Below are 17697 nucleotides of genomic sequence, written 5' to 3'. Positions count from 1 at the left end.
AGAGCTGCTGTTTCCAATACAATTATTTCAATATGAGGTTAGAAACCAAGAAAGAATTGTAATAAGAGTATCACAGTGACATTTGGGTGATTTAGAGATGCAGTGCATGGGAAAAGGTTGTTCCCTTACACAGAGAGGAAAGGGACAGAGGCATCTGGAAGTTGCAATGTTGCTGAATCAGATACAATGAAGAAAAAGCGGGGCCACGACCACTTGACAAACGTTCTTCATTTTTTTCCATGTTCCTCCGCAGAACAAGGTGGTGAGTGAGCTCAGCGGGGTCTCCATTTGGCATAGATTTGGGGGCTGTGCTTCCCAGCAGAGGCCATGATTGCTGGCACGGCCCCAATCATGCATGTGTCCGCGTCTTGTCCACGGGACCTATTCCCTCAGCCCCTTGAATATGTAGACCCTGCTGCTGTGTACGTGCTCATTTATTTGGGGGTGCAGACCTTGTTCCCTCAAATCTGTAGAGTTTAGAAATTCTTAGAGAGTAGGATGTATCCCGAGTAGTGTCTTAGCTGTTGCATTTGGGCTGACGACAGGCATCTGGCCTGGTGCCAGGAATGTAGTGGGCTCTCAGGAAACAGTACAGACTCTCACATCCATCACATAATATGTTTGCAGTTTCAAGCTGTCTGAGTTGAGTCACTGTGCCATAAGGTGTAGAAAGAGAAATAATGAATTAATTTCTAAATGTCATCAGAAAGCACTCCTACAAAATCTTAATGAGTGCTCTCCTAAGGATGCTTTTTAATACCCCACGAATCATTTGGGGGGTAGGTTTTGCTATAGATTATGCCATAGCAAGATTCTCTTAAAAATCAAAAGTAAAATTAGTTCAATTAATTCAGCTTATGTTTGGAAGACCCTTGCAGAGTCCGTCTGGCCCAGTGGAAAGAACAGGGGTTTGCATTACCAAGGCCAGAATTCAGATCCACTAAGTTGCCCAGTGACTTTAGGGATCTTTATCCTCTCTGTGCCCTACTTTACTTACCTGTAAAGTGGGGACAGTCGTGCATGGGTCTTGTGATGATTGGAGATAATATATGAACGGGATCTGGCACACAGTGGACAGTACATAGTACCAGTTACCACATCACCATTGCTAATAAGCAGAATTAACAGGAAGAGGGAGTAGACAACCAACAGTACCTGGAGTGCCTCAGTTTTTCTGTGGGAAGGAGGGCCCCTGAGAAATAAGTTCTGTTCCTTACAAGGAGCCCTGCTTACTCTCTGTGTTCATCCAGCGACTCGGGTCCTCTCCGTATCGCAAAGACGCCGTCGCCGCCTGAGGAGCCTTCACCCATCCCGAGCCCGACAGCTAGTCCAAATCACACGCTGGTACCTGCGTCTCCTGCACCAGCCCGGCCTCGGTCACCCTCGCAGGTAGGAAGAGATCACGTGTATAATATTAGGGGGACTGGGAAAACTGGTGCTCAGTTGACCACACCTGGGGTAATTCTATGGGGTGGGGACATTGACAAGAGTTTCCAGTCAGGCAGGTTTTGAGGTGGGAGCCTTGGGCATTGTGACCGTCACCAAGGAATCAGCTTCCTTCTCTTACTTGGATTTTTATGTTTCCTCACATACCCTCTGCTTGAGTGTGTTGACACATCTTTCCACAATCTCAGCTTCCTCAGGCTCGCATGCTCTCCTTTTCTCAGAGTCCTGTCCTTTAAGGTTCTGTTGAATCCTACCTTTTCCAGGAAGCCTCCCTCCTGTTAGTGCTTTAGGTAACATCTGGAGCAAGAAAGGCCACGACGTGTATGTCATTTCACGTTTTTTGTGTCACCCGCGGTATATTGTGCGTGCGCTCAACAAAAATGATGGAACAAGTGTTTGAAGGAAGCAGAAAGGGCCAAGCAAAGATAAATACAGGGAATTTGCTTCCCTGCTTTTGGCAAAAATGAAATTCCTGTGGGGAAACTTGAAGTGTCCAATCCAGTTCAAGCTTTCTTGTGTATGGTTGAAACTAAGGAACGTTGTACGAAGGTATGAATAACGGATAGATCTCTAAAACGCTTATTTTCCAAAATACTGGAGTGCCGACTGAGATGTACGCTGCTTATGGTGGTCTCACTAACTCCAGTGAAAAGCTTGCTGGATGTTAGTTCTAGAATGCTAATGCACTGCTGAAGTGAGAAATCATTTTCAGTTGACTTCAGAGAAGGTACTGCCTTAATTTACCTTGAGAGGCACAGGTACACGTGGCACCGCAGCCCTGTGTATGGCGCTTGGGTTGAGATGGATGGAGCCTCATAGCCTGAATTTTTCTCATTGGGCCACTGGTTGTCAGAGCTCTGAGGGCTACCCAGGAAGGCGTTCTTTGCCCGAATCAGGTGGGCTTATTTCTCTAAGCAGACCTACATTTCAATCAGCAATCCATCTGTTCCCCTAGCTCTGTTCACGTGACATTTCTGCATGTCTCCCATGCCACTTTGCCTGAATTAACCCCTGTTGGTTTGTGTGATGCTTCTTAGACAAGGAAAGGGCCTCCTGTCCCACCTCTCCCTAAAGTCACCCCAACAAAGGAGCTGCAGCAGGAGAACATCATCAGTTTCTTTGAGGACAACTTTGTTCCGGAAATCAGTGTGACGACGCCTTCTCAGGTGAGTGCCTGATACAGAGCTGGGATGTTCACTAAAGCACCACAGCAGAGGGACTCTCAGAGCTCATCTCTAAAGAAGGTGGCAGATGTTCAAGCCAACAATGTAATTTCAGTTGTCATTTAGGTTTGCTTTATCAATACTTGGTGTGTCTAAAGGGTTCCCAAATGGGAGATGTGTGGTATTTGAAAAGACTCATTTTTCCCACTGTTAAGAGTTGTACATCCTTCCTATAGAAAGTTGGGAAAAATACTAAGTGTAAAGTGAAGAATTTTAATAATCCCTTAAATCATAACACTAACGTAACCGCTGACGCATTTTGGTTTACTTTCTTTTAGTTTTTTTGTTTTATCAGTTTTGCAGCACAGAATTCGGATTGTATTGTTAGGTATTCCTGAATTTTCTGCGTCATCTTACTGAGCATTTTTTCATGTCATAATATTGTCTTTTCCAAAAAGAGTTTGACCGGGGTATTCTATCAGATGGATGGAACCAACCGTTGATGGTGGTCACAGGTTACTTCCACTTTTTCTGTTACGTCACCAGCACCTTGGTGATATCAATATATATTAATACACGTTTGTGCCTTTTATCATTTCTTCCATATTGCTCCCTAGCAGAGAATAGGAAAATGAAATTCAAAGAGGTGAATATTAAGTCTTTTGACCTTTAGCAGGAGTAAATGTATTCATTTCCATGACTTGGCACCAGCGTTGCCCCTGCTTTTCAAGATGCCTGATTGTGTGTGTGCTCCACCTACAGCTACTCTCAATGTTATACCTACACCTGTCCCAGTTTGGTTGTCCCATTGCCTCAAGGACTCAGTTGCTCCTAATGCCCTCAAAGCCATCTCTTTGTTGAGAGTGAATGTCCCCAGAGAAGTCATGCCAATATCATTTCCTCCTGGTGTTCTCAGGGTCAGAAATAATTTTAACATTTTGCAAGGGGTGCAAACACAGCATTGTAATTACTGAGTACATCCATAACAACACTGCATATTGTATCCCAATTACAATTGCATCCTGTCGATAATAATGGAAATAATGTGCTAAAAACAGGGAGCTCAGAAAATGAAAACTCAGAAGCAGTGCAGTGGCACATCCTAATTTCTCATCTCTTTCGAGGGCATTTATGGATCAGCACGATGCTTTTAGCTGTTGTTTTCCTTCTCCTGTTGTTTGTATGAGGTGCTGAATTTGGTAAGCTAATTAGAACTTGAAATGTGATTTAGTAGCTCCTTTGAGGAGGGGGAACTGCACTTTTATCAGTGCGTGGACCAATTATATCTGTGGATGCACAGATGCCACCAGGGATAGCGGTCTTAGAGCCAAATGATCTTACCCAGCATCCGCCATGGCCGTGGCACCAAACTGGAGCAGTTTTCACTTCCAAGTTGTGCTGTCCCTTTGTATTTCTAACAGCTCATTCTGTTTTTAGCTACATCACTTTAAAAGCAACAGTGTTTTAGGGTGATAATACCCTTACTCAAGTTGCTTTCACCTGGACCCCGCGAGAGCATCCTCTCAATTCCATCATCAATAGAGAGTGTAGCCACCTAGAAGCCGTGTGTATTTAGCTGAGGACATGTAGCAGCTGAGGCCACTGGAGTAGAGAAAACGTGACACATAGACTGGTTCTGAAGTAAAGATGGGGTTTAAAAGAGTTCTTTCTTCGAAAATGTTTTTTTTATTTGCAGTTTGCTGGCTCATATAAGGGTCCTTTACAGTGGGGGAAAAAAAAGAATCAAAGCACTTCTAAAAATTACAGACGCCAGAAGAGGTGCCTAAGTCCTCCTAAGAGTCTTAACGTGTGCTGGTGTTGTTGACTGAGAGTGATGGGCAAAGTCAAGAGTTAGGGAGAGGAGAGGGAGAGGAAGCACCTTTCAAAGCAGAAACGTCTCCAGCTGTGGCCGTAGCAGTGTGGCTACTGCAGTGACACAGATAGCTGATGGAGCCCCCTTGCCCCAGCTTCGATAGTCTGTATGCATGACTCCAAGGCTGTTGGAAAGGGAAGGAAAAGCATCTCCCATTTTGCAATATATATTAATACACGTTAGCGCCTTTTATCATTTCTTCTTTTTAGAACTTTGCAACACGTTTTTATTTTGCTTTATATCTATTACAGTGTCTGAAACCTAAAGAAATACAATTTCTCTTCCAATTTGGATGTGTGTGTAAATATCTGGGCTCAGCACACTCAATGCCATGGTTTCCTGGCCTGTATCTGCTCTGAAATCATCAAGCTCTGTCTGTCTGCCACTTATAACTTACTGGCTGGGTCACGTCCATCAGTGTGCCAGGTGACTCTGAAAGAAGTAACCCCCAGAGACATTACGGGGGTGCATTTGGGGAGGGTTCAACTTCATATAGATTGTTTTCTTTTACTCTGGGAAGGAGGCAGAAAGGATTTTCTGTCATTTTCTTCTGGATATAAGTGGCAACATGGTTCTAGCAGGTGGACCCCAGTATGTAACTCGAAGCATTTCCATCGATTCAATGGCTGTGAGTCTCATGTCGCAATAAGAGCAGGAGTGAATCAGGGATTTATAGTTCAGTCTGCTTTCTCCCTTATTGAGTGATATAATCTAGCTTTATTTAATTTCACTTATTTTTTCTTTATTGAAGTATAGTTGATTTACAATGTTGTGTTAGCTTCTGGCGTACAGCAAAGTGATTCATATATATATTTATATATAAATTTTATTTTACTGTTTTCAAAATGTTTAATGGGTCATTTTACATTTAACAAATAGATTTATGCCCCCAGTTTGCTATTTTTATCATTTGCATAATGGGGAAGAAAAGCATTTGTATTAATCCCACCTGGAAGCTCAAGACGTGATGAATGAAATATTCCTCATCTCTGATGGATTTGTATGTTTCATACACCAGGCTTCGTCACAGCGATAATTCTCCCTTGAGAATGTCCTGGGATTGGAAACAGAAATCCATCAGGTCTACAGAGCCCTCTAATGGCCCAAACCTTAAATGTAGCATGTGTATTTGGGAAATATATATTTCCCAGAATCTTCTCTGGAAATATCCTTATCTGCTTATAGGGAGATGCCTGCTTATCAAGACCACAGGGCTGACTTTGCTTTTCTGGTTCTGTGTTTACAAATATGGACCCGATAAAGGACAAATCCATCCCTCCATGTATTTAACTCCCAGGAACTTAAATAGGAAGAAATCCTGTGTGTGTGTGTGTGTGTGTGTGTGTGTGTGTGTGTGTGTGTGTGTGTGCGTGCACGCACCTGCATTATTCTTTCAAAACAGCATTTTCCATCTAGTCCCATGAGATGCTGTGAAAAGGGCATCTTTGATCATAGAAGGGTGGGGGCTACATCTCCTTTTGCATTTTTCATAGTCCCTTTCAGCATGTATGGGGCTCTGAGGAGTTCTGCAACAAAATCTCTGTGTACTTTCTTTAAATAAGAGCTTCTCAAATAATCTCCCATTCCCCTCAAAATACTCTATTCTTAGGAAATGGATTTTTGGTAAACATTTTAAAAAGGTATTACATCCCTGGAAGCCAAATATATGGGGAATAAATAAGATTTTTACCAGAGATCAAGACCAAAAAAAAAAATCATGTGTATAAATACACATAGATATATGTGTACATGCAAGGTTGTCTCCTTTTTTCTTCAGAAAATGTCCTGGAGTGTTTTCTATGCTGACTTGGTTACTTAACTTTAATTCAGATATTCACCGTCCCCTCCCACCAGGCCTTTCCTTAGGGATTGTGGTCCTGGGCAAATACTTTTTTTGGCTCAGGAGCTCTCCGTATAAGCAGTCTGAGTCACTTGATGTGAACAGCATCCTGTTCACAGCAGCATCCTGGTGGCCAGTCTCACGGGACCCCGTAAGTGAAATGCCGGCCAGTGGGACAGGTCTGGTTGTCAGCCAGCCTCTTTGCAGCAGGCCTGGCCACCAAGTTCCAGGGCAACCTGGTGATTTATGAGCCCCAGACTCCTGGGGTATGAGATGGACCCTCCCTGTGGAGTTAGGGTGGGAGAATGCTCCAAAGTGGAAAGATGGGGGCCGGGCCCATGCAGCTCCTGTTCCAGGGGTGTGCTGCTTGGATGGCACTGCTAGCGGTAGCTGATTCCCACAACCAGAGGGTGATCTAAAAAATTCCAAGAAAGGTGCTCAAAAGCGTGGGGACCCCTTGAGAGGCAGGGCTAGGGGCAGGGTCCCTTCTTGCCTATCTTCCTGTCAAATAGCAGTGAGGAAGAAAAGATGGCTTGTTTTTGGATTTTTTTTTTCATAGCAGATACCCCAACTATTTGGTCTAAATCTTTTCCTGACAATGACGTCACATATTTTCTCTCTTTGATATAGCTTTCTTGTTTACGAATCCAAAGGGATTATCTTCTGAACAGCCCAGCTTGTTTCTCGAAGCCCTCCTGTCACCCTGATGTGCGGGAAGGCAAGACATCAGCACAGCCTTTAAATCGTGTGACCGTCGGGATCACGTCAGCACTATTTACTTTGCTACTCTTAGATCTCCGTTCTCCAGCCTAAAGCTGCATCTTACATTTTAAGTTCGTGAAATAAACCTCTTTTTCCTAGCCAATCAAACTTAAATAGATTTTTCAACTTGCAAAATACGTTCACGAGACAGCCCTTTTTCATCTCCTCAATCCTGATGGGGCCAGACTGCGATTATTTACATGTGCGTCACTGGCTTCCTGGGTGTCTGTAACCTGCTTTTAAATACCGCCCTGGCTTTTCTTTTCAATGTAGCATATTTCTGGACCAGCTGCTTCTACTTTCAGTTGATATTTTTTTTCAAAGTAAACATGTTAACATTCTTTGAAGACAGAAAGAATTAATAAGATGAAAATCGGAAAGAGGAAAAAATAGTGCTTTTCAAGCCCAGAGTCAGTCAGTATGGGTTGAAATTTATTTCTTTACATATGGATATACAATAGTTGAAAAGTCTAGCATTATTCTCCTTAATTGCCTTTGTACCTTTGTGGAAAATTAGTTGTCCATATGTGTATAGTTCTGTTTCTGGACTGGTTTTCCATTGATCTTTTTGCTTAGGTTTATGCCAAGTACCACACCATCTTGATGACTGTCCCTTTATACTGTCTTGAAACTAGATAGGGTTAGTCCTGCAACTTTGTTATTCTTTTTCAGAGTTGTTTCCGCTAGTCTAGGTTCTTTGAGTTTCCATATGAATTTTAGAATCAATTTGTAAGTTTCTACAAACTTTTGGGACATTGTATTCGATTTCTAGGGCTGTCGTAATAAAGCACCACAAATAGCGTGGCTTAAAGTAACATGCGTTTATTCTCTCACAGTTCTGCGGCTAGAAGTCCAAGATCAAGGTGTCAGCAGGGCCGTGTTCCCTCTGAAAGGCTCTGGGGGAGGATTCTTTCTTGCACCTCTAATTTCTCTTGGTTGCTGGCAATCCTTGGTGTTCATTGGTGTGTAGACCCATCATTCCACTCTCTGCCTCTGTCATCACACTGCATTTTCCCTGTGTGTCTGTGTGCTCTGTATCTTCACATGGCATTGTCTTTGTGTCTTTATATCCAGAATTCCCTTTTCTTATAAGGACACCAGCTATTGCATTAAGGCCCATCCTAATCCAGTACGATCTCATGTTATTTTTATTACATCTGCAAAGAACCTATTGCCAAATAAGGTCACATTCAAAGGTTTCTGATGGACGTGAATTTTACAGGGGACTGGGTGGGCACAGTATTCAACCCAATACAGATGATTGGAATTGCATTGATTCTGTAGATCAATTTGGGGAGCATTAACATCATAATAATATTGAGTTGTCTGACCCATAAACACAGTATATCTCTCCCTTTATTAAGATCTTTAACTTATCTTTGCTTTGTTTTGTAGTATTCAGTATACAAGCATTTCACATCTTTTGTTGGGTGGTTTACCCCTAAGTATTTCGTATTTTTAGTGTGACTGTAAATCATATTTTAAAAATTTCAGTTTCTGGGTTTTTATACTGTTATATGTAAATATAACTGATTTTTGTATATTGCTGCTGTATCCTGCAGCCTTGTTAAACTCAATATTAGTTCCTTAGCTTTTTTGCAGATTTCACTGGATTTTCTATATAGGTGATTGTATCTTCTGTGAATAAAGATAGTATTATTTCTTCCTTTCTAAATTGGATGCCCTTTATTTCTTTTTCCTGCCTTATTTCACTGTCTAGTACTGCTAGTATAATGTCGAAAAGAAGTGGTGAAGAAGTTGTCCTTGCCTTGATCTTAGGGGAAAAGCGTCCAGTCTTTTGTTATTAAGCATGATGATAGCTGTAGGTTTTTGTAGATACTCTTTATCAGGTTGAGGAAGTTGACTTTTTTACCTACCTTGTTCAGAGTTTTGGACAGGACTGGAGGTGGATTTTTTCAAATACTTTCTCTACACTATTAAGATGATCATATGAGTTTTCTTTTTTAATTTGTTAATATGATGAATTATATTCATTGGTTTTCACATGGTAAATCAATCATGCATTCCTCAGGTAAATTCCATTTGGTCATGATGCATTATACTTGTATACATACTTCTATTCAATTTGCCAAAACTTTTTCTAGAGTTTTTCTGTCTATATTCATGAGGTTTATTAGTTCGCAGGGTGTTTTTTTAAAACAACATCTTTGTCTGATTTTAGTACCAGGGTAATGCTTGCCTCATAGAATGACTTGCGAAGTATTCCCTCATCTTCGATTTTCCAGGAAAGATTACATGGGACTGGTATTTTTTCTTCTGTAAATATGTGGTTGAATTCACCAGAGAAGCCATCTGGGCCTGAAGGGTTGTGATTACTATTATTATTATTATTAATGGACAAATGTCTTAAACTACAAATGTAATTCCTTTAATCGATATAGAGCAATTCAAGTCATTTCTTTTTGAGTAAGCCTTGGGAGTTTGTGTTTCTTAAGAAATTTGTCTGTTTCTTCTGAGTTGTCAAATGTATTGGAATAAAGTGGTTCATAATATTTCCTTAATATTCTTCCTAATGTCTGTGACTCTGCCCCCACTCTCATTTCTTTTTCTTTTTTAAAAATTTATTTATTTATTTTTGGCTGCCTTGGGTCTTCGTTGCTGCATGCGGGCTTTCTCTAGTTGTGGTGAGCGGGGGCTACTCTTCGTTGCAGTGCGTGGGCTTCTCATTGCGGTGGCTTCGCTTGTTGTGGAGCCTGTGCTGTAGGCGCACAGGCTTCAGTGATTGTGGCTCGCAGGCTCTAGAGTGTAGGCTCAGTAGTTGTGGCGCACAGACTTAGTTGCTCCACGGCATGTGGGATCTTCCTGGACCAGGGCTCCAGCCCATGTCCTGTGCATTGGCAGGCGGATTCTTAACCACTGTGCCACCAGGGAAGCCCCGTCATTTCTGATATCGATAATTTGTGCACTTTCTCTGTCTTCTTTTTACCCTTGATCAGTCTGGCTAGAGAATTTTATTAGCCTTCTCAAAGATTAAAACTATCTTTTTGACTTTATTGATATTCATATTTTCTCTCTCTTTCTTGTCTTCTATTTCATTAATTTCCACTTTGATCTGTATAATTTTCCCCATTTTTATTTAGGGTTTTATTTGCTGTGTGTATTTTTTTCACCTGAGTAGAGGCTGAGGTTTACTAATTTGAGACCTTTCTTCTTTTCTTAAATAGGGCTTTAGTGCTATAAATTTCCCCCCAAGTACTGCTTTAGTAGCATCTCACAAATTTTGTTGTGCTGTTTTTATTTTTGTTCAGTTCAGAGTATTTTCTAATTTCCACTATGATTTCTTCAACTCATCAGGTTATTAATAAAGTGTTAATTTTGTCCACATATTGGAGGATTTTCCAGAGATAATTATGTTACTGATTTCTAACTTAATTCCAATGAACTCAGAGAACATACTTTATATGACTTGAATATTTTTAAGTATATTGAGACCTGTTTTATGCCTCTGGAATATCGTCTACCATGTTCCATGTTTCATGTGTACACAGAAAGAAGATGTACTCTGTTATTGTGTGGAATGCTAAGCGTGAATTAGGTCATATTGGGTCATAGTGTTACCTATGTCTTCTGTAACCTTGTTTATTTTCTCTCTACTTGTTCTACTATTAAAAATTAACTATTGAAATTTCTTCTACAAAATTATGCATTTTTCTCTTTCGTTTTGCTGCTTTCTTGGTTCTTGCTTCCTGTATTTTGAAGCTCTGTAATTGAATGTACAAATGTTTGGGAATTGACTCCTTTTTATATCGGGAAATTACCTTCTTTATCCCTGATAATACTTTTTGATATGAAATATACTTTGTTTGACGTTAATATAACTATTCTAGCTTTCTTTTTGTTAAGTTGGCATCCTATATCTTTTTCCATCCTTTTACTTTTAACTGTTTGTGTCTCTATATTTAACGTTAGTTTCTTGTAGGCAGTATCTAGTTGAGTCTTGCTCTTTTTAAATTCAACCTGACAATCTCTGCCTTTCATTATATTATATAGACCAATTTCATTCAAGGTGATTATCATATGGTGAAGTCTAAATCTAGCACCTTGATTTTTTTCTTCTATTATCTCATCTGTTTTAACCCTTCCACCTCATTTTTCTTTTGGATTAATCCATCATTTTTATTACTCTCCTTTATTTCTTTTGTTTATTAGCTTTAACTTATTATTTTGTTACTTTAGCGGTTGCTTTAGGGCTTAAATAACTTATCACAGTCTACCTCCAAACAGTAGTATACCATTTCAGGTATAGTGTAAAAACCTCACAATATTATACTTACATTTCTTCCCTTCTGGTTTTTGTGCTCTTTTTTCATGGAGTTTACTTTTTAATGTGAAGTAACCTCACATTACTTTATTATTTTTTAAACAATCAATTATCTTTTAAGGAGATTTAATAATGACTAAAGTCATATGTTCTTACCTATGTAGTTACAATTTCTGATGCTCTTCACTCCTTTATGTGGATCCATCTTTCCATGTGATAGCATTTCTTCCGCCTGAAAAATGTTCTTTCACATTAGTTCTAGGGCAGATCTGATGGTGATAAATTCTCTCTGTTTTTGTATGTCTGAAAAAACTCCATCTCATTTTTGTGTTTTAAAAATAGTTTCAAGAGGCACAGAATTCTAGGTTGGCGGTTTCTTCCTCTCGGTACTTCAAAGATATTGATTCTCTGTCTTCTTGCTTGCATTATTTCTGGTGGTAAATCTTCTGTTATTCTTATGTCATTCCTTGTAAGTGACATGTCTTTTTTTTTTTTTTTTTTTTTTTTTTTTCGGTACGCGGGCCTCTCACTGTTGTGGCCTCTCCCATTGCGGAGCAGAGGCTCCGGACGCGCAGGCTCAGCGGCCATGGCTCACGGGCCCAGCTGCTCCGCGGCATGTGGGATCTTCCCAGACCGGGGCACGAACCCGTGTCCCCTGCATCAGCAGGCGGACTCTCAACCACTGTGCCACCAGGGAAGCCCCAGTGACATGTCTTTTTTTGCCTGGCCACTTTTAAGAATTTCTTTTTAATGCTAGTATCGAGAAATTAGTTATGATGGGCCCAGGTGTGCTCCATGTGTCTCCCATCCTCTTTGGCCAGTGGCTGCACAAAGCTTGTACTTTTCATGGTGAATGGCAGGAATCCAAAGAAAACAAGTCAACCATGCAAGCACATTTCAAGCCTTTGCTTGCATTATGTTCACTAACATCCCTTGGCCAAAGCATGACGCATGGTCACCCCCAAGTCAAGGCATAAGGAAGTGAACTCCATCTGTCATGAGGCCAGGGCAGGGCTAGGCATAAGGATTATGCTCAATTGTACACTATATTGGAGGAAGTCCAGTACCTTAATTGTAAACTTAAGATGTCCTTAGCAGAAGACACTTCATGAAATACAGCATAGAAGGTTATTATAATTGGTAGTTATTTCCCATTGGATATTTCTCCTCAGTGTGGTTTCACATCTAGTCTCCTTTCTTAGGTACACATCCCAGGTCATCTCTTCTAGACTTTGGATGGTAAAACAGTAGTTGGGATCAAGCTCCCAAAAAGCTCAAGAATGTTGGGACCGCATCAGATCTACTCCAGTGGTGATGCAGGTGTGAGGAATGAGAAAAGACTGGTTTTCTTTTGTTATGTTAAGGGAGGTTACATGTCACTATGTTTAGACATGGAATGACAGCATTGTGAGTACTTCCGTGCCCTTTTATAAAGGAATACTGCATAAACAGGCAACCCTTTTTTGCTCTTTTTGTAGCTCTATTAAATTACTCTTTGATTATGAGTGCCTGAAGGGATAACTGTCAAGTTTAAGGGAGAAAAACCAAATAGAGATTGAGCCTGAAGAAGCCAGTTACACATTTTGAAGGCAGGCAAACTGGTATGATGAATATTTGATGACAGTAATTTTACACAGACATCATTACTAAGAGTAGTAACAATATGGCTTCCATTTCCATTTTGAGTATCACTAATATATTATATTCAGTGCATTTCTTGTCTTTATTACTCATGGTAGTCTTACTAGGTATTATTATTCTCATTTTATGTGTGAAGAAATGGAGGCTCAAAGAAGCTGAATTAACTGCCCAGTGAGAGACAGCAAGCAAGTGGCAAAATTGGGGTGCAAACCCAGATTTATTTCAATGAAAGTCAAAGCATAATTGACTAATTTTTTAAATCCTTTATCTCTAAATTCCCATTTGAGCTTCCTTAAGGGGATCTCTTTGGCTCCTAAGGGACCAATGGACATGTTTGTGTGGCCTCAATTTTTCTGGAGAACAAGAAGAATGTCAAGCATTCCTTTGCACATCTCAGGGTTCCCTAAGATGTGGGACGGGGTCTCTGCAGCAGCCTGGAATAGCATTGGAGTCACAGGACGGTAGATAACCTGGTTCAGCCCATTCTCTTCATCTCCAAATGGGAAAATGATGCCTCTTGAAAATGATCTACCTCTTGATTTTTTTTTTAAGGATTCGCAGCACAGGTTAAATGCAGTTTGGGGAATACAGTAAAGTAATTCTTTAAAGACAACAAAGTGCGTTCCTGTGAGTTAATGTTCATATGTGTCAAGTTGTTAGAGCAGTATGCATCCTAAATGTAATTTAAGTGTTTGCAAAATCTTAAAAATATAACTTGTACCAGTATACAATTGATGAAAAACAAAACTCATGCAGATTTTGAGTAGGGGCTGAGGGAACCTGTTGACAGTTTTGTGATCGTCATTATTAAAGAAAGAGAGATCTCAGAAGATCATTATCCTTGTCAAATTTAAAAGTATATGTGAGGAATAACTGTGCTGCAAAATAGATAATTCAAGACTAACAGCAGGATATATAAGCAGATTTCCTCCTACAAGGAGTGTGGATATGCTAAAAAAATGTATTATCTGTTCTGCCCCCAGACTTTTCATACATTTCCGGATTTTTAAGTTTTATGTCTATGATCAACATTAATTAAAATAACTCCTGTTTAAATTTTGTCTCTAAACACCTCTATTTTTATATAATACTTTATCCATTGTGCCCTTTCAATTTCTAGGCAATAGATGGTCAGAATTGAAGCTTATATCAAATACCAAACGTATGTAACTTGAATTGCTTGAAAACTGACCCCAATTCTCTCCACTGTGGTACAGTTTCTGAGGGCTTATTTCAGCTTTGACCTTTACTGTGTAACCTGAGTCTGGGTTAGACCAACTTCAAGGCCATGCTATGTCATGATCTCACAGTAAATGTGCATTGCTGGTACAGTGGTAAGCATAGCTGCCTTCCACAGTAAATGAACTAATGTTAGTGCTCAGTATTATAATTTTTTTTTTTGCGGTACGCGGGCCTCTCACTGTTGTGGCCTCTCCCGCCACGGAGCACAGGCTCCGGACGCGCAGGCTCAGCGGCCATGGCTCACGGGCCCAGCCGCTCCGCGGCACGCGGGATCCTCCCGGACCGGGACACGAACCTGCGTCCCCTGCATCGGCAGGCGGACTCCCAACCACTGCACCACCAGGGAAGCCCTATAATTATTTTTGCTATTGTTATAACAGTACTTTCATTCTCTGTTTGGTTTTCTTTCTAATCTAAAAATGTTCTTGGGGTAGGAGCTCATTCTGCATTGAAAACTGGGGGATGTGTTTTTCTCTCTTTCGCTCCCTCATAAACACAGTTGGGACAAACAGCATTATGGATGAAGAGTGGATCACATGATAACTGAAACCAGGGGTGGGCCACCTCTGAGGGGAAGAGGCAGGTGGGGTGAGATCACAGTAGACAACAATCCCTGCCTTTTTTTTTTTTTTTTAATAAATTTATTTATTTATTGGCTGCATTGGGTCTTCGTTGCTGCGCGTGGGCTTTCTCTAGCTGCGGCCAGCGGGGGCTACTCTTCGTTGCGGTGCACGGGCTTCTCATTGTGGTGGCTTCTCTTGTTGCGGAGCACGGGCTCTAGGCACACGGGCTTCAGTCATTGTGGCTCACAGGCTCTAGAGCACAGGCTCAGTAGTTGTGACTCACAGGCTTAGTTGCTCTGCGGCATGTGGCATCGTCCCGGACCAGGGCTCGAACCTGTGTCCCTTGCGTTGGCAGGCGGATTCTAAACCATTGCGCCACCAGGGAAGTCCCCCTTACTTTTTAAATCTTAGCTTCCTAGGGGGCATCACAGCAGTGGGTAACTGTAACGGGTCCAAGCCTTAGCCCATCTTATCTACTTGTTCCTCTGTAAATCTTGACCTGAGTTTTCTGAGCTGGCAGAGAAGGAGATTCCTTGGATCTTGGTGGCTTTAGGATACATTTCTCAGATATTCTCTTTGTTGCCTGGACTTGGAGCTGAACAAAGGATAAGAACTGGAGCCTGGGCCATGTACCTGAGCATCTTAGGTGATACTTGGCTGGAGGTGGTTATTTCACCTCTCATCATACATAAGTAGTGACTCTGGGAGCCCATGGATGAGCCAGCTAAGTGGTAAACTATCAAAGCGTGCTTTGGGGTATCAGCTGAAATTGGAGGGTTATACATGGAATAGATCATGAAGTCTGATCAGATTTAAGCTCGTGCATGTTTTGTTTTGTTTTAACAGAATGAAGTCCCTGAGGTGAAGAAAGAGGAGACATTGTTGGATCTGGACTTTGATCCTTTCAAGCCCGACATGCCCTCTGCGGGTTCTGCTGGAGTAACCCACTCACCGATGTCGCAGGTACCAAGTGGATTTTTGGATGTTTGGGGCTGATATTTCATAAACTTTAACAAGCTCAGTAAGGCATTCCGCTGACCCCTCTCCCTTTCACGTGACTATTGACTTTTCTTTTCAGTTGATGAATATTTCCTAATGGGAAGGAAGGGTAGAAAGAGGACTTGATCACTGTCAATTATTCTCAACCTCCCCTACCATTAGCTTTCTCTACCCGCAGAGCTGGGATAACATACATTCCAGTTTGCCAGGAATCATCCATCTCAGAATGGTAATCCACAGAACCACATTTGTACTCGGAAGTGTCCAGGGTTGGATGATACATTTTATGGCTTCCCAAGATAAGACTGTTTCTTTGGGCTTGGGGTTTAATCTTCTTACTGTTTTCTCTACTTTCCTTCCTCATACTTTGCAAATTAAGGCATGTTTCAAATCACCATGAGATTTTGCCCCAAAAGGAATTCGTTTTCAGTATTGATAGTTCTGAACTTGATGATGGTGATGATGGCCTATGTGTTCTTGATCATGGCTTGATGCAGAGTTGGCCTTGCTTATCCAAGCTTACCCCTGCTCATGACTTCCTCCCCCTCAACATTTTCCCCATTTCAGTAGTTACTATGATCTCATTGTCTATCAGGGGGATACTGGTGGTGGATGCTGTCATGACCTGTGGGTGATTCCACTGGAATATAGCTACTTCACAGTTGTCTCTGCTCATGGAAGGAAGTTAACTCAGAATTTTTGCTACCCGGGAATTGTTTATGTCAGTAGTTTCGATGTGGTCGGGGCCTCACATTTGAGTTTGGGAAAAATCCAAGGATGCTACAATGTGCTTCAAATGAATGAATCACGGTGTATTGCAACACTCAGCTTAGGAAGTGAGACCCAGCTCAACTTCCTGGTCATGAAGCCTTCCTGATACAGTAAACCACTGGGGCACAGACAGCTCACTGTGACCCTCAATAAATAAAACTCCTCTTTAATCCATATTTTGTTCCAGAATGTGATTGGATTTCTGCAGGCCTCCAGGTTGTGCTATTGGAATAAAATAAAAATCTGAGACATCCATAAAGCAGGCAATTAAGTAGATTAGACACTAGTCGGAAAGGTACTTTGCCAAAAAAAAAAAAAAAAAGGGTCTCTTAGATGAATGTTTCAGAAAGTTCTATTAATTCCCTTTTAAGATATTCGTGATGTGCCTTAGAATATTAAGGGCTCCAAGAAGTCCTACAATTTAAAAAAACTGCTTAGATTTGTTTAACTTAGGGTTTCCCAACTTTGTTTGACCCCAGAAATCTGTTTTAATGAAACGGTCTTAACATTCATGGGAATGGCCTCTAAAACTCACTTTGGAAAATGCTGATGTAGTCATTGTCAGCAAGTTTGACGATTCTATCCTGGTGGCCAAGCAAAGCGGAAAATGAATGTACGTATCATTCAGAACAGCTCCTTTCCAGAGCTTTCCCATTGTATAGAAAGCCAGCAGAATTCAAGGGACTTCTTCTGCCTTCCCCTCCAACATTTATTACTTCAGTGGCAGGAAGAAAGTTTCCACAGTGGCTGCTGTGATGATCTCTGCAAGTCTGACTCAGGAGAGAAACCTCTTCTCTATCAGTTTATGATTAAAAGAAGCCATGAATCATGGAAATTAAGGCTAAGAGATTCTTTCAGAATTCAACAAACAAACAAAAAATAACCTTGGTGATATCTTCAAAGGTCTCAGTTTCTGGAGGAAATGTATTACTGCCATCAGGGCAAGCTGTGTGTGCCCCTCTATCCTTCCCTCGGGCCAGGTGATTAACTGCTCTGACTTCCCAGTGACTGTAATTGAGTCACCTCACCGCAGAGTTGTCCTGTGATCCAGCGCTAACCACATCTCTCCTCTTTGGCTGAGAAGAAACGTCTAGGCTGAGATAACAAAAAGCACA

General features: G+C 41.2%; 1 protein-coding gene across 3 annotated transcripts in view; it reads left to right on the top strand.

Moving 5' to 3' along the window:
* Positions 1-17697, top strand: part of AMPH (amphiphysin) — a 192533-nt gene that overhangs the window by 134390 nt on the left and 40446 nt on the right. For all 3 annotated transcript variants that reach the window (XM_032642627.1, XM_032642629.1, XM_032642628.1), the window contains exons 10-12: positions 1251-1389; positions 2484-2612; positions 15659-15775. In XM_032642627.1, coding sequence (XP_032498518.1) covers positions 1251-1389; positions 2484-2612; positions 15659-15775 — 385 coding nt within the window. The remainder of the gene's footprint in view (positions 1-1250; positions 1390-2483; positions 2613-15658; positions 15776-17697) is intronic.

Source organism: Phocoena sinus, chromosome 9 (assembly GCF_008692025.1).
Source record: "Phocoena sinus isolate mPhoSin1 chromosome 9, mPhoSin1.pri, whole genome shotgun sequence".
Taxonomy (NCBI): domain Eukaryota; kingdom Metazoa; phylum Chordata; class Mammalia; order Artiodactyla; family Phocoenidae; genus Phocoena; species Phocoena sinus.
The sequence above is the reverse complement of the archived record's forward strand: the minus strand, read 5'-3'. Positions and strand labels throughout refer to the sequence as shown.